The sequence below is a fragment of the Mus caroli genome, unplaced genomic scaffold (assembly GCF_978045245.1).
Source record: "Mus caroli unplaced genomic scaffold, Mus_caroli_1 scaffold_14, whole genome shotgun sequence".
In the NCBI taxonomy this organism is placed as follows: domain Eukaryota; kingdom Metazoa; phylum Chordata; class Mammalia; order Rodentia; family Muridae; genus Mus; species Mus caroli.
In genome coordinates, this window is record NW_028227269.1 from 77,546,708 (window position 1) to 77,573,690 (window position 26,983).

General features: G+C 48.9%; 1 protein-coding gene across 2 annotated transcripts in view; it reads left to right on the plus strand.

Moving 5' to 3' along the window:
* The window catches only part of Plekhh1 (pleckstrin homology, MyTH4 and FERM domain containing H1), a 51,456-nt gene that overhangs the window by 14,752 nt on the left and 9,721 nt on the right, over positions 1 to 26,983 (plus strand). For both annotated transcript variants that reach the window (XM_021179057.3, XM_085830503.1), the window contains exons 3-18: positions 8,088 to 8,150; positions 9,159 to 9,308; positions 12,630 to 12,713; positions 13,723 to 13,804; positions 13,895 to 14,649; positions 18,300 to 18,381; positions 18,888 to 18,979; positions 20,366 to 20,516; positions 20,695 to 20,822; positions 21,905 to 22,015; positions 22,884 to 22,970; positions 23,283 to 23,444; positions 24,180 to 24,260; positions 24,579 to 24,761; positions 25,293 to 25,401; positions 26,174 to 26,286. In XM_021179057.3, the coding sequence (XP_021034716.1) occupies positions 8,088 to 8,150; positions 9,159 to 9,308; positions 12,630 to 12,713; positions 13,723 to 13,804; positions 13,895 to 14,649; positions 18,300 to 18,381; positions 18,888 to 18,979; positions 20,366 to 20,516; positions 20,695 to 20,822; positions 21,905 to 22,015; positions 22,884 to 22,970; positions 23,283 to 23,444; positions 24,180 to 24,260; positions 24,579 to 24,761; positions 25,293 to 25,401; positions 26,174 to 26,286 (2,433 nt within the window). The remainder of the gene's footprint in view (positions 1 to 8,087; positions 8,151 to 9,158; positions 9,309 to 12,629; positions 12,714 to 13,722; positions 13,805 to 13,894; positions 14,650 to 18,299; positions 18,382 to 18,887; positions 18,980 to 20,365; positions 20,517 to 20,694; positions 20,823 to 21,904; positions 22,016 to 22,883; positions 22,971 to 23,282; positions 23,445 to 24,179; positions 24,261 to 24,578; positions 24,762 to 25,292; positions 25,402 to 26,173; positions 26,287 to 26,983) is intronic.

Here is a 26,983-nt window from a genome sequence, read left to right on the forward strand (position 1 = left end):
CTGGCCAAATCTTAGTCACGTGGTCATGCTCAGCATTAAAGAAGACTGGGAAATGTCTTTATTCCAACAGCCATATGCTCAGCTAAAAGCTGGGTATATTATTTTGTAGAGGAGAGAACCCATCACACAAAAACCAGCGGTTTCTCTCCTCGCTTCTCCCTGTTTTCTCATTTTGTGGTACTAGGGATAGAACCCAGGACCTCATGCGTGCTACACAAGCCCTCTACCACCAAGTTACCGTCTCAGTAATCACCTGCCTTTGAGGCTAGAATAATAAAAGTGATAATAAAACCAAAAAGAAAAGACAAACAAAATAAATAAATAAAAATAAAAGTGATAAGTAAAAATAAGTTATACACTAACTCACATCACGACAGTGAGGAAATGGAACAAAGAAAGTCTCCTGAGCCAGATGGTAAATGGGAAAGGAACAATAGACAAGGGGACTATAGGCCAGCTATGGTAAGGATGCCTGTGACCCCAGCTCTCGGGAGGAATTCACTCCTGATTTCCTTGCAGAAGGATCATAGCAAGGTCAGGTGGGGCTACATGAGATTTTGGCTCAAAAAAAACCCAAAAAACAAAAACCCAAACCAAACAAACAAAAGGAGAGAAGACCTACAGGAGGGAAAAAAATGCATTGGTAGAAAATAAATCTAAATCTATCAGTCATAGGTGACATATAAGAAATAAGGTGACATATATATATATATATATATATATATATATATATATATATATATATAGTGGTGCTGATGTATGAAAAGTAGGAACCTGTCTAGTCAGAGCTAAATCTGCCCGTGAGCACAGCACTCAGGAGACTGATGTAGTGTTCTGAAGCCACACAGAGGACATCAAGTAGGCCCCCAAAACTTTGCTTTCTCTGTACTGTTTTGTCCAGTGTATAAAAGGTAGGAGTAAGAATGTTGGGCACAAACTTTGGGGTGTTGGGAATCAGGCCCAGGGCTTTGTACATGGTAAGCAATGTTTTATTTTTCTGAGTTACACCCCCAGCTTTGGGGGGATTCTGTTGTTGTTTTGAGACAGTCTCACAGAGCCCAGGCTGGCTTTCAACTTCTAAGTAGCCAAGAATAACCTTGAATTTCTGCTTCTGCCACCATGTCCTAAGTGCTGGGCTTATAGGCATGCATTCCCACACCTGGCCTGAGCCCCCTTTTCAGAGGGGCAGTTGAGACTCAGGTCTCAGCTCAGCTCTTAGCTCAGTAACTCCAGGCACGGCAGTGCTGGGTACAGAAGAGTGCCTGCTACTCCACTGCTGTGGGGTTGGTATTTCACGGTCTGCCATGTGTCACAAGTTGCTGTGGACATGAGGAGTTGAATACCAGATTGGTGCCAAGTGCTTTTCGTCAGATTGCTAGAGCCAAGTCCTAGGGAGCTTATGAGTCTTAACTGCAGCTGGTGAAAGTGGATCCTGGACAGCTGCGTAAACCTGACGCCTCCTCGGCTGGCGCGTCAGGAGAGACCCACACACTAAGAGGATAGCTGAGGACATGGGCTTAGGGAACCCACTGAGAGGAAGAATGGAACCCAGATGCAGAGGGGCCTGACCATGGAGCCCCGAGTTCACAGCTCCAGGTGCACCTCGTAAAGGAGGCGTGGAGAAGCAGCGGCACCAATGGAAAAAAACGAGAGTTCAAACTTAAGAAGTGACGTGTCAGCATGAGTACACCTGCGAGCGCTCCAGCAGCAGTGCGGAAGATCTGTCTTCATAATAACAGAAACGGTTAAGATTTCTCTTCACTCATGGCCAGTATTGGTAATTACAATTGTTGAGTATAACAGAAGATACACAGATGGGCATGATGCCTTAATCCTGTCAAAAGCTGAGTGTAGTGCTGCGTGCCGCCTTTAATCTCAGCACTCAAGAGGCTGAGGCAGGAGGATTGTGAGTTTGAGGACAGCCTGGACTACATAGGTAGAGTCTTTGTCTCACGAACCAAAATCAAAGTTCTCTTAAAATTTACTTTACTTTATGTTTATATGTGTGAATGTTTTGCCTACATGTATGTATGTGCCTGCAGAGGTTAGAAGAGGACCTTGGATCCCCTGGAACTGGAATTATAGTTGTGAGCCACCATGTGGGTGCTGAGAATCAAACCCAGGTCCTCTGCAAGAGCAGCAAATGCCTTAACTGCTGAGCCGTATCTCCAGCCCCTTAAAAGTTCCTTTTAGAAAAGGGAGGACTGGAGAGATATGGCTCCAGGGCTAAGAGCACTTGTTACTCATGCAGAGAACCTGAACTCGGTTCCCAGTACACATATCTGGCAGCTTATAACTGCCTGTAACTCCAGATCTGGGAGATCTGATGCCCTCTGCTGGCTCACACAACATCAAGCACTCATATTGTGCACACACATATATTTAGCTGCTCAAACATTCACACAAACAATAACTCTTTCAGTAAAGGGGAAAACCAGACGTTCTCTATATTTAAAATCACTCAATGTTCAGAAGCTAGTTTTAGGACCTCCTCCTCCCCACAGAAGAGGCATAGAAGCGAGTGCAGAGTTCTGTGGAGCGCCAAGTGTCCTGGAAAGTTAATCACAGGGAGGATTGGCAACAGAGGACCATCAGCTGTGTGGGGCAGAGCTGCTTGCCAGTGGCTGACAGGAGGTGACTGGCTCTGGATGGCCTTACAGGGGCTGTCTGGTGTAGACTAGGCTGGCCTCGAACTCAGAGATCTGCCTGCCTCTGCCTCCTTAGTGCCGGGATTAAAGGTACGCACCACCACCACAGCCTGGCTAAGACACATTTTTTTTTTCATGTGACAAAATTAGAAAATGTCTGTCTTAGTTAGGATTTTACTGCTGTGAACAGACACCATGACCAAGGCAAATCTTATTAAAAAAACAACATTTAATTGGGGATGGCTTACAGGTTCAGAGGTTCAGTCCATTATCATCAAGGTGGGAGCATGGCAGTATCCAGGCAGGCATGGTGCAGGAGGAGCTGAGAGTTCTATATCTTCATCCAAAGGCTGCTAGTGGAAGACTGACTTCCAGGAAATTAGGGTGAGGATCTTATACCCACACCCACAGTGACACACCCATTCCAACCAGGTCACACCTATTCCTACAAGGCCACATCTTCAGATGGTGCCACTCCCTGGTCCAAGGATATACAAACCATCACATTCCACTCCCTGGTCCCCATAGACTTGTTCAAAAACATGAGTCTATGGGGGCCATACTTAAACATAGCATAATGCAAAATGCATTTAGTCCAAATTTCAAAGTCCTCAGTCTACAGCAGTCACAACAGTGTTAGAAGTCCAAAGTTCAAGGTCTCTTCTGAGATTCATTCAACTTAATTAACTGTAATCCCCAAAGCAAGGCAGGAAACCAGCTGGGCAAACTCCAAATTCTGCATCTCCATGGCTGATGTCAAAGCAGTCTTCAGATCTCCACTCCTTTTTCATCTTTGTTGACTGCAACAAACTGCTTTCTCCTGGGCTGGTTCCACTCCCTGTTAGCAGCTTTCCTCAGTATGTATCCCATGGCTCTGGCATCTTTAACATCTTTGAGTCTCCAAGGCAATTTCAATGTTACAGCTTCTTGTTTCAGTGTCTGGGATTCCACTTGATCTTTTGGACTCCTCCTAAGGGCTGGCATCACTTTTCCAGCTCTGCCCTCTGTAGCACTCTAAGCTCAGGTTGATCCACTCCACTATAGCTGCAGTTCTTGGTGATCACTCCATGGTTCTGACATCTCCAATACACTGGGGTATTCCACTCCAACTAGGCTTCACCAATAGCCTCTCATAGGCTCTCCTCAGGGTGCCAAGCTTCAAATCCTTTGCATGACCCCTTCAGTCCTGGGCCATCAACTACAGCTGAGACTTCACCTTCTCCAATGGCCTTCCCTGGCCTCTCACAGTGCTAAGCCTCAGCTTCTCTCCATGATCCCTTCATTCCTTCACAAGCAGTACCGCCTGAGTGACTCTTACACATTACCAAGTCCAGCCACAGCAGGAGGTACAACCTTGGGTATCTCTGGAACACAGCTTCTTTGTGCTCCCAGAAAACAATTTCCAGAAGATTTCACCTCAGTGATGCTGGTCTCTTCTTAATCACTGCTAATTCCTTAGCTCCAGCTAACCAGCATCAATTTTCCCAGTAGTTCCTTCCATTCTTAACTCTAGAGTCAGAGCCACATGGCTGAAGCTGCCCAGTTTTGCTGTTAACAGGATCTAGAACATGATCCCCTTGTACTATTACATTAACACTGGCTTTATGTTTTCTAAATCCTTCACTGCCTAAGCTTGGCTATCCTGGTCCTTGCTCTGTAGATTGACCTTGAATGCAGAGATCAGCATGCTTGTCTCATGGGATTAAAGGTGTGTACCACCATGCCTGGATTTAATTAAACTGGGTAGAATCTTGCCCCAAGGTCCCACTCCCTTAATCTGTTATCTCCTAGAACACAAAATTTTGCTCCATTTCACTTCCTGGTATGCCTTTAATACTTGAACCATATATTTTATATTTGGCCTTTCTAAGCTTGCTATGCTTGTTCAAACTTCTCTTTGTGAGACTTAACCAGAGAACAAAGTCTCTGCTGGGCTTTTTTGAAACTTCTTTTGTCAATGCAATTAATGCAATTAATCCAAGTCTCTTCACCTTAGTCTCAGGCAAACTTTTCAGACAAGGGCAAAAAGTAGCCACATTCTTCACCCAAATACCACAAAACCAGTCTTTATGCCACATTCTGAAATTCTTCTCCTTTGAAATCTCTTGGGCCAGAACAACACAGTTCAAATCACTCCCAGCAACAAAGTCTTCCATATTCCTACTAGGATGACCCATTAAGCCCCATTTAAAGCATTCCACTGCTTTCCAAATCCAAAGTCCCAAAATACACATTCTTTCAAATAAAAGCATGGTCAGGCCTATCACAGCAATACCCCACTCCCAGTACCAACTTCTGTCTTAGTTAGGATTTTACTGCTGTGAACAGACACCATGACCAAGGCAAATCTTATTAAAAAAACAACATTTAATTGGGGATGGCTTACAGGTTCAGAGGTTCAGTCCATTATCATCAAGGTGGGAGCATGGCAGTATCCAGGCAGGCATGGTGCAGGAGGAGCTGAGAGTTCTATATCTTCATCCAAAGGCTGCTAGTGGAAGACTGACTTCCAGGAAATTAGGGTGAGGATCTTATACCCACACCCACAGTGACACACCCATTCCAACCAGGTCACACCTATTCCTACAAGGCCACATCTTCAGATGGTGCCACTCCCTGGTCCAAGGATATACAAACCATCACAATGTCAGACAGTTATTGTGGAAGGTCATAAACGTGAATTATTTCCCAAGGAAAGCCTATGGCTTTTGAGCCACAGAACAGATGTTAGAACTATAATCTCACCATCTGGGAAACTTGCCGAGGAGCCAAGACCTTCCCATTCAACAGTTCGTCGTATTCTTAGAATACGCCCAGTCTTTGCATTAATTAGATTCTTTCTGGAGGACAAACCCCTCAACACTGGTTAGCCAAAGCAAACAGGAACTCTGTTAGAAGGACCTGAGCAGCAGGAAGCTCGTCATTTCTGCCCAACATCCACAACATGGTGGTGAGGCTGATACTTCTGTGCAGCCCCCTGGCCTCTGTCTTGCCTGCAGGTTTCAGAATCTCAAGAGATTTAAGCTGCTCAGAGCTGAAGGGAGACTTATTTAATACTGAGTTGTATCATTCAGCTCTCCTTCCAGCCACCGAGGAGATTTTTATCCCTGTAATATTGTTCTGTGCGGTGTGAAACTGGCTGGAGGTCAGGGAGCCCAGACTGGCTTAGGACCATGTGGTTTGACCTTGACAATGCCGGAGTCTGGCACAAGCAGCCCTCTCTCCTCGCTTGAGCTGAGTAATCTGTTCATGATGTCTTTGTTCAGTAGAGTGAAGGGAGGGAGTGCACTTGCCCTTGGTCCTTCTCACTTGTTGGGAGCCCTGTGGGAACAACTTTGAGTTTTACCTGGACCTTTGGAGGAGCATCCCCTAACTGCTCTTCAGGTGCAGTGGCTACTTAAAGTAGCTGGGTCTTCTTGGTCCCAAGGAAGGTAGCCTCAGAAAAGAGGCCCTCTGGGTCTCAAACATGACCTGCAGCTCTCTGACTTTCCCCGGCCCACACCAGCACAGCTTCTCTTCTTCCTTCCCACCTTTGCTCAAGGAAAGCAAAACTGCAGTTGAGGTGTGCCTGTGAAAAGACACGGGCAATTGTGTGCTGTCTCATAAGCATCAAGCCAAGGTCTGGGCCAAGGGAGACAAGGTTACATTTCTGGAGAAGTCAAGCCCTCCGTGAACAGCAGGTGAGGGCTGGAGTTTGGAAAGGGAAGGGTTCTGAGTCTGCCCAGCAGCCACAAGGAGAAGGGTGAGGTGTGTGTCTCATGAATGAACAATGTAGGTGTGTTGCCCTGCGGCAGGAGGGAGGGGAAGCAGCTGGCACCTTCTCAGGAAGGCACAGGACCTTTGGCGTGAGAACCAGATGAACTAATGGTTAGTGGTTCATGCAGCACACAGAGGTGTGCCAGCTGAGGGAGAACCTGCACTCCACACTAAACTACGAGCTTAGCCCTTGCATAAGATTCCAGAATTAGCCTTTCACCCCAGCACTCGAGAGGCTGAGGCAGCCAGATCTCTATTGAGTTCCACTTAAGCACGTGCTAGGCAAGTGCTTTACCACTGACTATACATACCTCCAACCAGCAAAGCAGGTAGTATGTAGGTAGGAAGGTAGGTGGATGGCTTTGTTTTTTAAATTACACAATGTGTTTGTATAGGGGCACATGTCATGGCGCATGTGTGGAGGTTAGAGGACAACTTTGTGGAGCCAACTCTCTCCTTCTACCTTCACGCGGGTTCAGAGATGAGCTCAGACCACCAGGCTTGTGCAGCAAGCATCCTCATCTGCTGAGCCATTTGACTGGCCCAGTATATATTCTGTTGTTTATTTGTTTTTATTTATTTATTTAGTTAGTTAGTTACTTACTTATTAAGACATGATCTTCTGTGGGCCAAGCTGTCAAGAATTTTGTATGTGCTAGTCCTAGATTTTTTTTTTTAATCTTTCTGTCCCCATCTCTCAGGGCTGTTATTGCAAGTGTACACTGCTCTGTCCTGTGCAAGATAGAATTTTAAAAATACATTTTATTATTTTATGTGTGAGTGTGAGTGGTGTCTTGCCCTTCTCCTCTCTACCTATGCACTACCTGGCTCATTCCTAGATAGTTCTGTCTCTGCCTCACCCCATTTACGGTAGAAGTGCTGGGATTACAGATGCGAACCACCACATCTGTTTGCAGAGATAGAATCAGGTTCTCAGCAAATGCTCAAATGCTTTTTAATGTAGGAGTTGGTGGGTCATCATGCCCCTAAGTTCCCTCTGACCCCCAGCACATACACAAACATACACATACTTGAGTATATTTTCTGTTTGTTCCTTTCCTTCTCCCATTCCTCCATGATCTTACTGTGTAGCTCTAACTGCCCTGGAACTTGATATGTAGACCAGATTGGCCCTGAACTCACAGAAATGCACCTGCCTCTGCTTCCCAAGTGCTGGGACTAAAGCTGTGCACCACCTTGCCTGGCCTTTTTCTCTTTCTTTAAGCTTAGTGAAATCAAGTAAGAGGATACTGATGAATTCCCCCAGCTGGTCAGATACTTGGGGTAGAGGGAGCATTGCCTCCCACTGGCAGAACGTGGATGTGTACGGAAGCCTGGTCTGTGCTGGCACATGGGCAGACAGCAGCATGGCCTATCCATCACCCAGTACAGAAGAAACAGATCACCGGAGAGAAGAGACCAAGGCAGAGTTGGGGCAGTGGTGTTCAGGAAAAATGACGGTGATCTGCTATTCTACAGAGTGGCTTTTTGTCCTGATGACAGCAGCCATACTTCATCTACTGAGACTTGCCAAGAGAAATTTCTAGCCTGGAATCCTGGAGCCATTTACACAGGCAGTTGGAGTCTGGCCTGAGTATGGTGTCTGTGCACTTGAGTGCCCTGATACCACTTTCATCACCAGGACCTGGTACCAATATCTCTCCTCCCTCTCTGCCTGAACAGATGCAGGAGCTGGAACAGAGGCTGCTGGAGGCTGAGCAGAGAGCTGAAAATGCAGAAACCCAGGTAACTATGCATGGGGGTTTGTGGGAGAGTGCTGGAGAAAATGAGCTTCCCTTCCCACGGTCACATGGGCACACTCTTAAGAACCTGCAGTTATAGGTGGGGCTCAAACACATCAAGGTACTGGGAGCTTTCTGTGCTAATGAAGGAGACTCAGTGTAGTGAATGGGTACATTAATCCAAACTGGCTTCACTGTGCTGAGGGACAAATTGAAACTGCAGTCTGTGTTTATCATGTCCTCATGACTGATCCACACCCATTGGGATTAACTTGGAGCCAGCTTCCCCTGTCATTCAGGAATCCAGACAGAAAGAGGTTCCATTGTCTTTTAGCTGGATCTTACACAGGCATGTACAACTATGGGGTCTGCGTGCGTCCCAGGACAGCACAACACGTGTGTAGGTGACACTGTCATGTTACAATGACAGTGTACGAACACTCCTGCCTGGAACACAGCCTTCTTGGTTGCCACTGGAGAGAATTTACTGGGTACCCATGTACCAGATTTTTAAATACTTCAAACCAATACAGCTAGTTCAAGGTCATTCAAGGTTACAGAGGAGGACCCTGTCTCAAAACAACCAAACTGTAAATACTTCAGCCCAGAAGTATGTATTGTTTCTACTTACAGCCCTTTGGTTAGATGAATGGCATGGTCTTGTCTAACTCTAAGAGGGTTAAGAAATATGAGGAGGCACATGGATGTCCTGTGAGTGGCAAGTTTTTCTGCCCCAGTGGGGTGGGAGCAGGTGCCACCCTGAAGCCAGCTGCTCGGCTTCTGATGTCTTCAGAGTAGCCAAAATGTGTTCTCAGTTGTCAGTTCCTTCGTTGGCACAGATTAAGGTATCATTGGTCATGCCATTAATTGGCCCAGACTGCCTGGGTAAGGGCTCTGGCTAGGAGGCACATTCTGAAGCATCAAGGGGTTAGCCCATTCCATATTGTATTAGCCATTGCACACAGTTCACGAGTGACCTGAGACCTTATGAGCACTTGTTGGTGCTTTTCAGGTGGGTGTGATGGAAGAGAAGATAAAACTGTCCAATCTGAAGAGTGTGGACTCCACAGGTACCTTGCACCAAAAGTACCAAGAATTGCTGAAAGCCGTGCAAGGCAAAGATGAGCTCATCAGCCAGCTGCAGGCACAGCTGGAGAAGCAGGTAGGGGCTAATGTGAGGCAGAGTCCATTTCCCCTCTCAGCATCGCCATCAGTTGGCCTCAGTGTCTCTAGGGCCTGTGCTTGGGCCCTGGAGTGACGGGGAACTCATTCTTTCATGAGACTCTTCTTTTACACAGCCGCAGTCCTTAGCGGCTTCTTCACCTGTTCATTAGAAACTAGGGGAATAGAGAGGAAGTAGGCCCTGAGGGGAATGTCACCTCTGCTGCCTGCTGTTCTCGAGGGGAATTGCCTGAGTCACACCTTTATACAATGGAGGTTATGAAACCTCTGAGGTTTGGGGAATAATGGGCCCTAGGTATCTGTGTACAGTATCAGACACGTGGTTAGCACTTGGTTAGGAGATCTTTTCCTTCCCTCTGGTGGCCTTGTGCCAGGCCATCATGCGCTACTTGATACTCAGCTGTAGTGTGACTGAAGTGGCATAGGACTGGATTGTCCGCAGCTGGTTGGCCAGTTTCTCAGTGAACCTGGACAGGCAGCGAACAGAGTTGACACTGAAAATGGAGACTTCTCGTGAATACATGGGAGCCTAACAGGCCACTGCCCAGTATCTAAGCAAGTTAGGATTCTTGCTCCTAGGGACTTCCAGAATCCCTCTGGCCCTTCCTTCTGCTACTTCCTGTGCCCAGACTTCTCCTTTTCATGGTCTTATAAGCACTATTGGGTAGCCCAGTCTGGCTCTGAGCTCCTTATCTTTCTGCCTCTACCTTCCAAGTTCTGGGATTGTGGACACGTGCCACCATGTCTTCTCCATCCCAGTTCCATCTCCTCTGTCACTGGCCTTATCTACCCAGCGTTCCCCTGGTGCCATCTTGCCATCTATTCCCCATAACAAGCCCGAGGACAGATCGAGAGACGTTGACCTATCTGCATGTGTATTTGCTGTAAAGGCTCCAGTGGATTCAAGCAGCTCCTTCCAGTCAGTGTGGGTGAATGGAAGTTGTCAGTACTCCCTGGACATTCCCTTACTGGATGTGCCTCGGATGCACTAATTTTAGAGAGGTTTTTTTCCTTTGAGTGGCTCAGAGTTGGAAGAAGTGGCAGCATTCTGATGGTTGATGGGGCAGAATGGCTTGCTCCAGGTTAGGATAAAAATGTTTACAACTACAATCAGTAGGGAAAGATCAGACTGTACTGAGCGGATGTTAGAGAACGGAAGTCTGCCAGCTTTTCATACAGAGCCAAAGAACTTACAACTTGCAACTGCCCAGTTCTGCTGTTAGAATGTGAAATAAAAAGTGATGGTCTGTAAATGAGTGGGCATGGCTGTGTTCCAAGAAATCTTTTATCTATAAAAATATGTGGGAGACAAACAGGTGGAGGAAGGCTTGCGTTTGGCCTCAGGGCTACTGTTTACCAGCTTTGAACTAGGTGGCCTTTAAGGTTGTGCTATATCAGTCTGAATGACTGATCTGAGGTCTTCATTCCCAGCTCCTTTCCATAGCCTTCTGGCTTGGAGTTTGTGTCTGTCGTCTGAGAATGGCCAGGCAGTTTCCACTAGGAGATTAACGAGAGTCATTTCTGCTCCGCTCTGAACAACTCAGGGGCTATCACTTGCTTCCTGCTGTTCAGGTGCGGAAGTAGCTCTCATCATCAGCTGGTTGTTACCTGTGCTAAAAACACTGAACGTTTGACTCTTATTTCAACTCAGAATGGCCCAACAGGAGTAGAATACCTTATCTTTTATTTTAGAGGTGTATTTATTTCCTGCTGTATTTTACAGCAGGAAAGTTTCATGCAGAGGCAAACCTCTTACCTCATTTCACTCTAGGCTTCTTTTTAAGTTCTCCCCAGCACTGACACGCAGACTCACGCTCTCATGCATGGTGGTGCATGGTGCATGACTGTTCTAACTAGACTCAGGCTGGCCTCAAATCCAGAAGTCTGATGGCCTGCCTCCCTAGTGCTGGAACGAAAGGCTGGCTAGACGAACACCTTTCAATCCTTAATTATTTTGAGAAATACTGCCTCTATGCTCATTTAGCTCTTTAAAAAAACAAAACAAAACTGTAAGCATAATGTATGCTATAGTAAAAAAAAAAATTAACACCCCCACTCCCACCCCCACACCATCCAGAAGGGTCTAAATGCTAAGTGGCCTTTGCCCTCGCTCCCCAGTGCTCCTTCCCACCCTCTCTGGTCTCTGTGCAGCAGACTCTCGTTTTGTGGTTGTGCTATGTTTAATTCCGTAACTCTTGTCGGTGGGCACTCAGGCTAGTTCAGGGGTTGGATTCCTATGTTGTGTTGCTTTCTCAAATAGTATTTCAGCGAATACTAATATGCAGTGGCTCTGTGAGGCCGAGGGTCTGTGTGTATGGGATGTTGGCAGATGTTGTCTAACTGTCTCCACAGAGACCTTGCAAGTTTGTGCTAGAGTTGCTCCCAGTATTCTTTTTTTATTTTTGGTTTTTCGAGACAGGGTTTCTCTGTGTAGCCCTGGCTGTCCTGGAACTCACTCTGTAGACCAGGCTGGCCTCGAACTCAGAAATCCGCCTGCTTCTGCCTCTGCCTCCCAAGTGCTGGGATCAAAGGCGTGCGCCACCACCGCCCAGCACTCCCAGTATTCTTGACATTGGGGGTAATATCAAATTAGTCTGATAGAGGGAAGTGACGTCCTCTGTGTATCTGCATGCTTAAAATCATGATGGCGCTTCACAGCCTTTCATGGGTTCTTTTTTTGTTGTTGTTGACTTTCTGTTTATCTCCTGTGCATGTTTATTTGATTGTGCATGGTAAATACCCCTTTGTGTGTTGTTTTGTTATAAATCCTTCTTAGCCAGGTCTTTTGTTTTGTTTTACAAACGGATCTCTGTATTTGCCCAGGCTGGTCTTGAACCTGTACTTAACTGCTCTTTCTTCGCACCTCGGCCTTGTGTACAGCTGAGTGCACACCGCCCACCACCATGGCCACCTTCCACTGGGGTTTCAGTTTCTTCAACTGCCTTCCTTTTGTCACACAGTAATTTATAGTGATGGTACAGTACATGGATTTATTATTAGTTTTTTCTTCTGTGGGTTTTTAGAATTTGTATTATGCTTAGGAAAAAGCCCTTCCCACTTTAACTTTGACTTGTTTAAATCAGGATTTTGTTGTGTAGTCCAAGTCTAATCTTGGGATCCACCTGCCTCAGCCCCTAAGTACTGAGATTTGAAGTGTGTGGTATCATGCCCAAGAAGAATGTTTTAAAAGTTGTAATGGAATTAATTTTTCTGTGCTGTGGTGCCACATCGAGTCACTGGGTTTCTCCTCCTGTCTTCTCTCCTCCCTTGCTATAATTAACCAACGGCTGTCTCTTTGCAGAAGCAGACAAGAGCTGAAGAAGCCAAAATTGTTCAAGAAAAAGCTGCAAAGATCAAGGAATGGGTGACAGTAAAGTTAGCAGAGGTGAGTTAAACCCTCAGCCTGAGGGTCCTGTGGGGCTGCCTCTGCCCAGCTTACCAGGGCCCTGCCTCTGCCTGGCCTTCATCCTGTGAAGGCTGCGATTCAGACACAACTCCACTTTCCCCATCTCCACTTTGTCTTTCTAATCGCGTCCTTTTTCCTTTTGTCTGGGTCAGCCTTCCAGAAGCCTCCTTCTAGCCTACTCCTGGGATTGAGGTTGGAAAAGGGAGTAGTAGCTGGAAGTTTCCAGAATCTTCTCAGCTTCTTTGCAGTGAGCACACTCATGATGCCATTGATTCTTTCTCCTTTCTCTTTCTTAAAAAATATGGTAAAGCATGAGCCAGAGAGATGGCTCAGTGGTTAAGAGCAGGCACTCCTCTGAGTTCAATTCCCAGCAATCATATGGTGGCTCACAACCATCTGTAATGGGATCAGATGTCCTCTTTTGGTGTATCTGAGGACAGCTACAGTGTACTCATATAAATGAAATAATTAAATCTTTTTTTTTTTAAAGATTTATTTATTTATTACATGTAAGTACACTGTAGCTGTCTTCAGACACTCCAGAAGAGGGCGCCAGATCTCGTTACGGATGGTTGTGAGCCACCATGTGGTTGCTGGGATTTGAACTCTGGACCTTCAGAAGAGCAGTCGGGTGCTCTTACCCACTGAGCCATCTCACCAGCCCATAATTAAATCTTAAAACACAAAAGAAAACAAAACCAAATCCATCTAAGTCATGGTGTGTATGCATGCACACACACACACACACACACAGAGTGAGCGAGCGTGACAGTGAGAATGTGTGTGCAGGGGTTGTGAAATGATACCGCATACGATTTTTCAAAGACTTGGACTTTCGGGCCTTTTTGGATTATGCATATGAACAAGCAGGGACTGGCCAGTCTAACTGATTCCTTACAGCTAGCTATTAAACCCAGGGCCTCCAGCTCTGGGCAAGTGCTCTGCTCAGAGACACTGCTCTCTAAACCTTCATTTTCTTTTTGCTCAGCTTGAAATGGAGAATCAACAGCTGAAGACTTGTAACCAGCAGCTAGTGGAGCAGGTGGCAGCCCTTCAGGATGCTCTTGAGGGTAAGGAGGCCAGGTGTTTGTATGCACACCAAGATGTGGGACCGAATGGGACATTCTCACTGGATGTGCCTGGTTGTGCCTCATCCACAGATCTTCGAATGACACCTTCAGAGGAGCTGCTAGTTGTTCCTGAGGGAACCCCAGAGAGGGATCCTGTCCCTTCAGGGCCCAGTGACCAGCCTGTGGAGCAGGACAGTAATCCCCATACCCAGATTTTGAAGGTGGCTGTGCCTACACCTTCTCTGGGTACCCTGCAGAGCAGGGACTCCCTGTCAGAAGCCAGAAGTCTCGAGGATTTGCGTTTCAGCGTGGTCCATCCTGGGGAAACAGCAGAGGCCAAGACTCTTCAATCTCATCTTCAGAAAGAGGGCTCTCCCAGTCAGCTGTGCATGAAGTCTGGCAGCCCCAAGCATGGGTCAGCCTCTTACCGGGAGAGTCTGGTCACTGCTCAGGGAGGGACATTCCCTGGGACCAAGATCTCTGTCAGAGAAGGTGGCCCTGGTAGTAGCCTGACCCTGCCAAAGGTGCGGGCTCCCAGCATCCCTCGGGACAGCTTCCAAGTGGCCAAAAGGCACCACAGTCAGCCCCAGGTGGGCCCTGGGCATTGTGACCACGTGGTAAGCATTGAGATTGGGGCCCTATCAGCCCTCCACTCACCTGGCTCCTCCAAGTCTGAAGCCAGAGCTAAAGTCCGGGAAGAAGCAGAGAAGATGGAGATGGAGGCCCTGCCTCTATCAGGGAAGCTGGAAGAGAGAGCGAGCCTCAAGTCACGCAGAGGTGAACTGGAGGACGTGGAACTGGAGAACAAGCCACCTACACCCCCACTGCACAGGTTTCCATCCTGGGTAAGTGACGGTCATCGGGGTTGGGCAGGGGGCGGAGCCAACCGTAGGCCTGGTTTACACCGAGAATATCCAGGGCTGAGCATGAGATAAGAAGGCTCATTCTCACAGCAATGTGGTGAGGCTGGCAGGCAGGCAGGCCTGCTTGACAGGACAGAGCCAGAATCTGGAATATGTGCCCATGCCAAACCGGGTGTTTGGTGCATCATCACTTTCACTGTGATCCTGAGGTGACACACGTGGAAGTGAAGAGCTATACCCAAGATCAAGCCACTGTGTTCAGTTTCTACCTGTGAACCTGGGCAAGTTACTACAGTTGTAGACCAAGTTCCCTGTCTCCAAAATGGGGGCTGTGATTACTAATAGGGTTTGTTTATTTATTTACTTACGCTTAATTTAGGGGAGGGGTCTCATGAGCCATGGGTCCCATGTCAAGGTCAGAGGACAACAGGAGTCAGTCTTCTCCTTTCACTGTGTGGATTCTGGGAATCAGATTCAAGTGGCCAGGCTTGGTGGCCAGTGCTTTACCCACTGAGCTATCTGGCTGCTCCTATAATAGAGTCCCTAGGAGGATTACATGTATATTAAGGGGAGAGAGAGATGGTTCAGCTCTTCCAAAAGGCCCAGGTTTGAGTCCCTGCACACAACTGTCTACAACTTCAGTTTCAGGAGCTCAAATGACCTCTTCTGGTCTCCTCAGGCACCAGGTGCACACGTGGTGCTCACACAGACATGCAGACAAACCTCCCTACATACTAAATAGTCAGGTAATTAAAGTGGGTATTGAACAAGTGCCTGTAAGTGGTGAGGGGTCTTTCATTGCTTTTTGTCTCCGAGCTTTCACTTCCTTATAGGTAACATTCTATACAGTGACACGGTGTCTAGGGAGGAGGTGGGATCCAGGTAAACCGAGGCTGAGCATACACTGATATAGCATGAGGACAGATGCAGGGTCCTGCATCTCTCTCTGACACCTGTATAAAAGGTTACAATAGACACAGGGAGGGCAGAGTATCACTGGCTCACAGGTTGCTGAGGAGGAGGACACACAGGCCTGGCTCAGAGCCTGACATTCGAAATACCCTCATCTTCATGAGGGACTAGTGTCATTTCTCCCTTTGACAGATAGGAAACTGATGTCTACAGTGCAACCACTTCCCAGGTCCTGCTGCTAATGAAGGAATGAGGCTTTTGGTAGAGGTGTGGCTGCTTTGAAGGACAGCCTAGCACTCTAGCTGCACTGCCCCCCTGGGACTTGGCCTCAGAGGTCAGGCTTAATCAAGCCCAATGCTACAGCTGTGTTGACGTCTGCTCCTGGCAGCAGAGAAAGTGGATTCTCTCAGGTGGTATGGAGGCCCAACGGTCAGCAGCACACACACACACACACACACACACACACACACCAGGTCTGCTTTTGAAGTGCTGGTTCAGGAGGCTCCCCAGCTAGGCTTTTGACTGTACAGTGACTACAGTGACTGCAGGCCAGCTCTCTGTATGCCACAAGAGCACCTGCAAGATTCTAGACATGAATGTTGGGCAAGGTTGGTCGTCAGGACAGTAGGTGACAAAGTGTGGTGTCTCTGGTGACCAGGCCAACTTTAAGCGGTGGCTACCAGCACCTGCTGTTCTTCACTATCTTGTTCTGCAGCCCTGAAGCTGATGGGGACAAGGGAACAATTAGACAGGGGCTGTGAGAGAAGTTTGTTCAGTAGGTGCTACCTGAAAGAACTGTTGTTCACGTCTGCCACTTTACCCGAAAATAGCTACTCACCATGTGTACACACGTGTGTAGGAGAGCGTGAAAGAGTACAGACAGTGTGTACACACGTGTGTAGGAGAGTGTGAAAGAGCAGGGGGAAAAGAGGACAGGTAAACAAGAAGCCTTAGTCAGGTGAGCTGGGGCCCTGAAGTCCCAGCGCTCCAGGGCAAGAGAGGGAGCCCAGGAGTCTAGGCCAGCCTGGCACCATGATTCCTCCTCAGAAAGCCCACGGCAGAAGGCTCCGCGTGCAGCCCTGTCTCAGCTGCACTTGGGGTGAAGGTGTTAAGTCAGTGTCAGGTCTTTCCACTGACTGCCTCCCCTTCCATCTGGCACCCAGGAACCCCAGTTTCCAGCAGTGCAGTGTAAGGAGAGGTTGTCTCCTATTTTCAGTCCCCTTCGTAATTTGCTTCTGAGGGGAAGAGACATGCTGCCAGCTCACTCACGGTCCCTAGGTAAGCTTAGGCGTCCCCCTCAGGCAGGGCCAGCCAGGCAGTGACCGCCAGCAAAGTCTGGAATTCAGAGAAGGACAGCCTCAGTCCAAGGCTGGCGCAGTCTATGTACTCCCTTCCCAGTTTGTATAGCTCTTTTTCTCTTAGTCCTCTAACAACTGTGTGAGGGAAACCCTCCGCGGCCTTTTGGTTGACCTTCCCCCAACCGTGAGTTTCGTTTCCTTTATGAAGTGGTGCAAGTCCCTGCATGATCACTATGGGCAGAGAGCTACACCCAGCTAGTCCCTCACTGTGGTTGTGGCTGCCCTGCCCGAGTGCCTTCTGCTGTCCTCCACCTGTCTTGTCACAGCTCTGGTTACCTCAGCATATCATTCTACATCACCCCCAGCTATCCCCCTCTTGGGCCACACCCAGTATTCATCCCAGTCTCTTTCTTAGTTGCTTCTCTGGTCCAGCATGTCCGCCCCTGTGACTCACGGGGAGGACGGAGAGGAGAGGGTTTGCATTCCCTGTCTGGGTAGGGGAGCAGACAGCTCTGGAGCAGCCTGGGAAGGGCCTTCTAGGCTGTTGGAGCAAAACTCTCTTGCCCTGGAGTTGGCTTCAGACTCAGGGCCACGTATACTTAGTGCCAGGCTTTTCTGCAGAAATGCTTTACTGTAGGGATCTGAGCCCTGTTGGGCTACAGTACCTTTGCCATTGGCCTTGGAAGCCTAACATATGCACACAGCTGCCGTAGGAAGCTAATGTACCCTACCCCCCAAACAGCCGATGACAGAAGTGTATCTGTCTCCCTGGGGCTCTCCCTTCCTCACTGTCAACACTCTCAACCCCTGGGGTTGACACCTAGGGACCCAGGGGTCTCTAAACCAGGCCAGAATCCAAGAAATGCAGAGCCAGGTTATTGGTCAGCTCTTTGAACGCCCTTGCCTCAAGGGAAAGGGTGGAGGCTAGAGGGAGTGAATATCCGTTGGACATGGGTTATGTCCTGGGCATGAGATGTTTATATTATACATTTATTTGTATTTATACATTATATCACACATTAATTACTTAATTTGATTCCATTAGCAGACTCTTTAAAAGTCAGTAGCATTTTAGAGCTGAGAAATTAAGGCTTAGAAATGAAGACATTAGCCGGGCATGGTGACGCACGCCTTTAATCCCAGCACTCGGGAGGCAGAGGCAGGCGGATTTCTGAGTTCGAGGCCAGCCTGGTCTACAAAGTGAGTTCCAGGACAGCCAGGGCTATACAGAGAAACCCTGTCTCGAAAAACCAAAAAAAAAAAAAAAAGAAATGAAGACATTTGTTTAAAGTTCCTCAGCCAGTAACCAGCTCTCCCTGAGTGGTGAACCCAGTTCTGCGTACCCCAAGTCATGTGTTCCCTCCACATTTTTGGAAGAGCTGAGATAAGCATAGTCCTGACTGGCTGGAACTTTTCTTTCAGGAGAGCAGGATCTACGCGATGGCCACATCAGGCATGCAGCTGTCAGAAGTGTCATCACGACGAAGTAATGCTGCCTGCTACGGTGAGTACAGGTGGGGTGTGAAGGACCTACAAATCTCCTGATGGGCCTGGCACTCCATCCCTGTCCCTGTCCCTGTCCCTTTGTGCAGCAGGCAGCCGACTGCCTGGAACAGAAAGTTCAGTGTCTCATCTAGCAAAGAGGGGTCAAGTCTCTCCTGCCTTTTAGTGCTCCCCTGCCCTCTCTCACCCCCTGCAGGACTGGCCTGGGTGGGAAGAGCCCTGAGCCTCATGGTTCAGATTGGGCACTGCCTGCTGGCTCAGGAGTCACTGAACACCCATAGCATCTGCATATTTATAACTCACTTCAGCAAGAGTGGGACATGGTGCAAGCTTCCTAGAGAGGAAATGGTTAAGGGTGATGCCTGGGTGCTGGGGTGATGGGTTCTTTATCTGTGGGGAACAAAACGCGGGGAAAGGAACGGATTGAGCCTTTTGCCCAGTTGCCTCCCTGACCTTCTGGCTGAGTTGCACCTCCTGAGTTCATCGCTTCCCTCTTTCCCCCCTCAGCTTCGGGGCCACCTGCCCTTGCATTCCCTGGAGCTTTCTCTGGCCTTGTCTACAAGAATGTCACTGTGCCTGTCTACACAGCACTGAAGGGGGTAAGTGACTGCCCAGAATAGAGGGGCTGTCCCCACCAGGAGGAGCCCCTAGTCCCAGGGCAGAGCTCGCATTGGTTGGAGGGTTAGGCCCCTTCGCATGGGGATCTCAGTCAGAGAGCTCAGCCTACTGGGCGTGGTTGTCTTCTTTTTGGAAGAAAATGAGTTTATTCAGCTCACTACATGGGGGGCCAGGCCAAGGAAGGAGCAAGAGCACTGCCCACTCATCCTTTTGTCATACTTGATCATTTCTCAGATTCACCATGTAACTTCAACGTAATATCTGCATCTTTTTGCCAGTGGCTTTTGTTGGTTTTTGTAGTGCCTGTGTTAGAACACAGGGCCTCCTCTTGCTAGGCAGATAATGTACCACTGAGCTACACTCCCAGCTCTTGTTATTCATTTTTAAATCATAATAGCAATATTAGTAATGCTTGACAAAGCTTTTTCTTAGAAGAATAAAAACACAGAGGTCTCGTTCACATTGCTTTCCCCAGTTGCTAACCTCTAAGCCAACACTCGTCAATGCGCAATGCTTGCTCTGCAAGGCCTTCTGATGAAGCTGCAGATGACCTGCAGATGTGCATCTCTCCTGCTTCCACTCTCCTCCTGCCGTACATGCAGACAGACAGATGCACACACAGGATCCTATACACATTTATGCCTTGGCTATTCACCTAACTGAGTAGCCCACCCTTCCATGTTTTCTGTGTATTATCTTTGGAGTAGACAACATGTTACCTTAGGTCTCCTTCCACCGATTTACAGTAGATTGTATCCCTGTATTTTTTAAAAATAAATGTTGCAGTGAGCACCACTGTGCACTTATTCGTGTTTCTATCAGAAGAGAATTCTAGCTAGAGACAGAAGTGCCGGACAGGTTCTCTGATGCCTTACATTCTGATAGGGTCTGCCACATTACTTTCTGAACGTGCTCTGTGGGCTGGAGAGGTAGCTCTGTGCCTCTGCCTCCTGGGTGCCGGAAATAAAGCTGCATGCCACCACAAGTGTGCCACCATGATCAGCACTATTGTTTGGCTGTGCTCCTGCTGCACTCTTAACAGCACTGAAAGGTCTCTCCCTGTCTCAGTGCCCTGTCCTATACCTGACTTGTGGTATAGCTTTCTAGTGGAAGCAGCAACCTCTGGGGAACCACAGAAGTTGGGGTAGGGGAGTGGGGGACCCAAAGAGCAGCATGGAGGTAAGACCACAGGAGTGAGGTCAGAAAGAGACTTTACATGGCTTGGGACTACACCTGGTCAGCAGTGCCTCAGCTGGGTGAGGGCCTCGTGCTTCCCCAGGCTATGTAGGCATCCCAAAGTGGATACAGCTGCTGTGTGGCAGAGGCCTTGCTTCAAAGCTGTAGCTGGGGAGGCTCCTGTCTTGCAGAAAGCCACGCAGATCAGCAATGTGCCTTTTGTGGATGAGTCCTCCGGGTCTGATGATGACTGCGGCTCTCAAGCAAGTTTCCGGATGTCAATCCCCTGCTCTGAGTATAGGAAGACCAGTGGACTAGGCAGCCCCCGGGCCATCAAGAGAGGTACTGAGAGGGAGAGGGGACTCGAGAGTCTTCCTGACTGGGGTCCTTACCAGTTTCACCCTCAGCTGCAGACTCAGGGGATCCCAGTGGGTAATGAAAGCCTTGCATCTCTGATTGTGGGTATTGGAAGGGTTGTGGGACCTCAGCCTTGATTCCCGATTCCTTCTCCTGTGGCCAGGGGTCTCCATGTCCTCACTGAGCTCTGAGGGTGACTATGCTATACCTCCTGATGCCTGCTCACTGGACAGTGACTACTCAGAGCCTGAGCACAAACTCCAGCGCACGTCATCGTACTCCACCGACGGGGTGAGCAGTGAGAATGGGGAAGGGGCGCTAGGTAGGTGCGAACCTGAACAGAGGCTGCCCAGGCCTCAGTACCCATGCAGGCAGTAGAGAGAAGGTAGAGAAGAGGAGGAGGCTCTAGCAGGGTTACAGACACAGCTGTGCACAGACCCCAAGATGAAAGACAGAGTTCAAGCCCGGAATTTCTCTGACCCCATGAGGGTCTGCACTGGTTCTCTGTTTAATCTCCATCCTGACCCTCAGGTGCTGGCATGAGCTGACAATTAAGCTGCAGCAGGCCAGGGTGCCTGCCTCAGTGCTTTATGTCTTATTTGCCTCATGGTATCCTGGTTCTTGCTGTGTTTTACGGATAAGCCTGTGGCTCAGAGACCTGCCTGCTTTCTCCCATCGGTGATGCCTCGACTGGCCTTTCTCCTCTCAGCTAGTCTATGTAAAAGAATCTGGCCTTCAGTTAAGGTTATCAATTTGTGGGTTTCAACCCCTTGGGAGTCAAATGACCCTTTGACCTCAGGGCTCACACATCAGCTGTCCTGCATATCAGGCATTTACATTACGATTCATAACAGTAGCAAAACTACACAGGAAGTAGCAACAAAAATAATTTTATGGTTGGGGGTCGGCACAACATGAGCTGTATTAAAGGGTCACAGCACTGGGAAGGTTGGGAACCACTGGCTTAGGTGAGTTTAGATGCAACTCTCCCCTGAAGCCTCCCCTGGTCAGCTTCTCTGCTACTTACAGCCCCTGGTCTGCCACCTTCTCCTGGTGGCTAGGTGTGCCTTCCCCGTCATCACTGAGAGCCCTTCCATGGCAGGACTGCCATACTTTATTTATTCAGCTCTCTCTGGATCTCAGAAGGAGACAGAGCCTGGAAATAAACTCACTAGACAAAAATGACAGTGGCCGCCTCGACCATTTTGTCTTCAGTGGTGTTGGGCAGCCTTTCCCTCCTTGCCTTTGCTCCTCAGGGTCCTCAAGTGACTTCTTCCCATCTGTCCCCTCTTTCCTTCTTGCCTTTACCCCCTCCGAAGCCTCAATGTGACTCTCCCCTTTGTCCCCTCTTCTCTCCTTGCTTTCCACCTCAGGAGGCACTGGAAAAGTCAGGCTACCTGCTGAAAATGGGGAGCCGGGTGAAGACATGGAAGAGGCGCTGGTTTGTCCTGAGACAGGGACAAATCCTATACTACAAGTCTCCGGTAAGACCCTCCTCAGGGCCCTAATCACATAACCACAGCCCCGACCCAGACCATATAAGGGAAAGGCAGTGTGGCTCAAGGCCTGGCAGGTAGAAGGCTCGACAGCCTGCCTGGCCTTTGGAGATACTGAGTCACATAGGAGACTCTGAGGTACCTGCTCTCAAAATAAGCTGGAGGGACTATCAAAGCAGTCCTACGACAGCTGGCTAGGGATTTCCTCTTTCTTCAGAACTGATTTCCTTGAATGCCTGGCCTTGTAAAAGGTTGTTCCCAAGCTGCCCTTTTCTGGATTGTTCCAACAGGAGGAGCCTTGAATGTTGAGAACTAGGTTGATGGATACAATCATGTTTTTAAAAAGAGGACAAAAAGGATTTGCCTCTTGTGAAACTGATTGCTTAGTAGGCATTGTTCCCAGCTCCATGCTAAGGATTCCGAGCCTGTATACCAATGAGAAACATCCACTATCAATTAGTAATGTCTGTAAGAAGACTGGAAAGGATAATAGTGACTTACGTGTCCTTTGACTAAGCCTCCTGCCATGGCCTACTAAGTAGCTGGGTCTGTAGGCGCAGGTCACCACACATAGCTTGGTCAGAGGACTAGGAGGGCTTTATAGATGGGTTTCTGATCCGATTTTCAAGTCACACTCTCCTTTTTTGAGATCTTTTGAGGCCTGGGTTAGAGGGTTTAATGCTCCTAATTATAGTTTTATTTTGCTAGAATAAAAATCTAGACTAAGTCACTCATTGTACCATAGCCAGGAAAGCCTGGGAACCACCGTTTCCTTTGAGCCTGTGACCTGGTGTAAGACATGGTGACCTGAGAAGCCTCCGGCTCCAGTGCTCCCTCTTCACTCCTTCCTTTACAGAGTGACGTCATCCGGAAACCTCAGGGTCAAGTGGATCTGAATTCTCATTGCCAGATTGTTCGAGGGGAGGAAGCACAGACGTTTCAGGTGAGCCTGCTCGGAGCAGCTGGATTTTAGATAGTGTGGCTTTTGGGTTTAGATATGGCTGTGAATGAAGCAAAGATGAGGCAAAAATAAACATGAATGAATGATATCATACCAGGAGAAGGATATAACCTTAGGGTTGTGAGCATGAGAAAAAAGAGACAGAATGAGAGAAGGGAAGGGAAGAGAGTCAGGGAGGAAAGGAAGGGGGAGAGAGCAGGTGGCCAGTGGGAAGGCCAGCAAGTTGAAGGATCTGTGCCGTCAGACTGTCACTAGCTCTAACCTTCCCTACTCCCACCCTGCCCCCACCCACAGCTCATCTCTGGAAACAAAACCTACTACCTAACAGCAGAGTCCCCCAGCCTCCTAGAAGAATGGATCCGTGTCCTACAGAGCCTGCTGAAGGTGCAGGTCACTGGCCCTCCAGCCCTGCATCAAGCGGGCACCAAGCCTACTGTGAAGGGCTGGTTGACCAAGGTACAAGGTGGAGCTAGTAGGGGGGAGGTAATAGGAGCCAGACATGGAAGTGCCCAGAGATGGTGGGTTCCATTCTCCAAGAACTACATCCCAGTGCTTATGGGTGGCCCTCAAATATGGTCTGAGCATACAAAATGACGGTGGTGATTCTGGAAACAGAGATGGGGTCTGTCAGAACAGTTACTCTCAAGCCAGAAGGAAAAGAAATGTTTTGACTTGATGTTTAGGACATTAGTCATTGCCCTCCAGGGTATAACTAGCTGTGTCGAGATGTGTAAGGGAAGGTAGCTAGGAAGCCCATTACCAGGGCTGAACACTGAGGACCAGTGACTGAGCTCAGCCAGCTGATGCTCAGACTTTGCTCCTGGGCCTCTGCCTCCCATCAGCCAGTCTGTTGTTCTTCCATGTGCATGTGTAGTTGCTGTTCCCTGGTGATTGATGGCACATTACTTGGGGTTTCAGACTGCCAGGGCCTTTTATTTACCCTGTGGCATCCTTAGAACTCTTGCCTATGCCAACTGGCAGGCTCTTCCCATCTCCGTATTCTGACTTCCTGGATAATCTTTCACTGGCAGGTCATAGGTCCCTGGGTGGCCCAACAGTGACTGGATTAGATACCGTAGCAGTCTCACTGTGAGAGGAGACCTGATTTTGGCCACCTTCCCTGTGGCCTGTCTTGGCTAGCCCTGCATTTATTTTGGAGTCCTGGTTCTAATGAAGTCACTTTACTTACAGGTAAAACACGGCCACTCCAAGCTGGTCTGGTGCGCCCTGGTTGGGAAAACCTTCTACTACTACCGGAGCCATGAGGACAAGGTATTTCACGAGCTTCCTAACAGTACCACCTGCAGACTACACACTGCATGCCCCTGACAGCAGCCCCCAGCTTACCTACAGCAGATGCACAGGTCAGCTGCCCAGCTCCCCTGAGCACGTGACCAGCATTATGGCCCGCCGGTGTAGTCAGTTGGTATTTTACAAAGCAGTCTCGTGTTTCTGGCCTGGCTGCAATGCTGCCTCTTCCATCTCCTCACCCTGCCCTCTGTCCACACGTATGCTCTCCAGCCCCACACGACCTAAGCATCCAGGAAAGGAGACTCTCCTCTCTACCTGTTGTCCTATTCATGTCCACAGAGACCCCTGGGCTGCCTACCTGTGCAGGACGCTCACATAGAGGAAGTAGATCGGTCCTGTGACTCGGACGAAGACTATGAAGCTGGAGGAACCGGGCGCTTGCTGTCCTCCCACTGCACGTTGGTGATCCATCCCCCGGAACACAGCCCCACCTACCTCCTCATCGGCACCAAGCATGAAAAGGTAGGGGAGGAGCTTGACCTGTGTTCTGCTTCTCCTTCCCTCCCCTGAGCTATCCAAGTTCAAGTTCATTTCCTCTTGGACACTGAATGGGACACATCCCAAATGACTAGCATCTCTTCATCATGGGCCATGACAGCTACAACTTGGAAATCTGGGTTTACACCCACCTAATCCTGTCTTTCTCTTTGGAGTGATGGTCTTGACTCCTGCCAGCCAAACTAATGAAAGCCTGCCCCCCTCAAAACACACCCGCACCCCAAGGCAGGGTCTCACATAGCCCAGGCTGATCTTGAGCTCAGCTGATCTTGAGCCTCAGCCTCCTAAATCTGGTTATGACATTATTACAGGTATGCACCTCCATTCCCATCTTAAATTCTAGGCTGCCTTTTTGCAGTGGAGTGGTGAGAATCAAAGCCAGAGCCTCACACATGTTAGACAGGTGTCCTGTCCCTGAGCCCCATCCCCTGCCCAAACTCAAAGCTTGCCTGTCCTCTTCTGACCACATTAGCACCTATTTTCTGTCTTTCCCAGGATACGTGGCTTTACCACCTCACAGTGGCTGCAGGTGGCAGCAGTGCCAAGGTGGGCACTGTCTATGAGCAGCTTATTGGGAAACTGATGGATGGTGAGGGTAACCCAGGTAAGGAGAGAGCAGCCATCACGGCCTGAGCTGCAGGGAAGCGGTAGGGTACTGACTGGACGAAAAGCAGAGAGCGCTTATGCATAAGCTGCGGGAAGCATGCCTGAGGGACGTCCCATCCCACGCTCCAGTGTTTTGCCCTCTCTGTCTCTGGCTAAAACACTGAGGTAACCACTCTGTGTGAGGGAGTCTGTCTGGGAAACAGACTTTCCAGAAACCCAGGTAAATGTTTTACCCTGTTTCATCTGTAGCTTTGCTAGCTGTGCAGAAGACATGGGGGTAGGGGTCGGGTGGAGGAGGCAGCTGGTTAATCTATAGTTAAGTTGGTTAATAAGTGAAGCCTCCATTTGGATCAGCCTAAGCCTGGGATGTTGGCAGTCCTTATTTTGCTACTAAGTCTCAAGGTCCTCGTGGACCAACCTGAGGGTTGGTGTGTTTCAGGCTGATACATCTGTTCCTCCAACCTGAAACTGGAAGGAAGGCTGTCCCTGCATGAGGACACTGTGCTCAGAAGCACTCACAACTTTGGTCACTTAACCCTTTGCAGCTCCTCAGCAAAGCTTTGGCTGCCTTCCTCCACAACTGTGTGTGGGAACGTGCAACTCACAGGGCACACTGACATGCTCTCCAACTTGGAGATGATCAACCCAGCAAAACCCATGTTTGCCTTAGAGATAAGCCACAGTCTTCCTTGTACACAGGCTGGTAGGCAGGAGGTGAGTGTTCTCTGTAGTAAGTAACTGCCCTGCTCTCTGGCCCCTGCTTTGTGCAGACTCCCCACTCTGGAGGCACCCCATGCTGTGCTACAGCCAAGAAGGGCTGTGCACCTCCCTTACCACTCTGCCCTCCGAGGCCCTGCAGACGGAGGCCCTGAAGCTCTTCAAGGTAATGTGGGAGTGGAGCCCAGGCTGTGGGATGCGGGTGCCCATGCTCAGCCTGCAGAGTTTGACCCCCTCACAGCTCAGGAGAACTGTGTGGTTACAGGGTGCCCCAAGGGTTGCGATAGGAAGAGAAAGTCCCACAGGGTTCCCTTTATGGCTTCCTTTATGGCAGGAACATAACCTTTCTGCAACCCAGGAAGTAGCTCTGGGGCTCTCGGAAATGCCAGCAAAGGCTCTGCCTTGAGGAGCTGCCATTGCCCTCAAGTAATGATAGAAAAGGCCAGGTTTACACTACTTCTGGACATCAGGGATTCTGACCTAGTTTACAGTCTTTGAGCCTATTTGCATTTTCTGGCCTTTAAAAAAAAAAAAAGAATTTGCTAAGGGGCTAGTGTGGTGCTAAATGCTCACAGTCCAGCACAGGAGGCAGAGGTAGGACTTGGAGTTAAATGCCAGTCTGAGCTACATTGTGCTACCCTGTCTTGAAAAAATATTTCTGTGGGTACAGGCAAGCTTATGGAATAGAAACATTTAAAGGTGTAATTCTGCCCCTAAAGTAGCCTCTTTCAGCCTCACATGCAGAAACAGTTGCTCCCTGTAGGCTGACCGTTAGTGAACTTGAGTCTTTCTTGAGGCGCTGCAGTACCAGTGCAGGTCACAAGAATAACCAAGGGGCTGTCCCTGCCTGTACCCACTGCCAT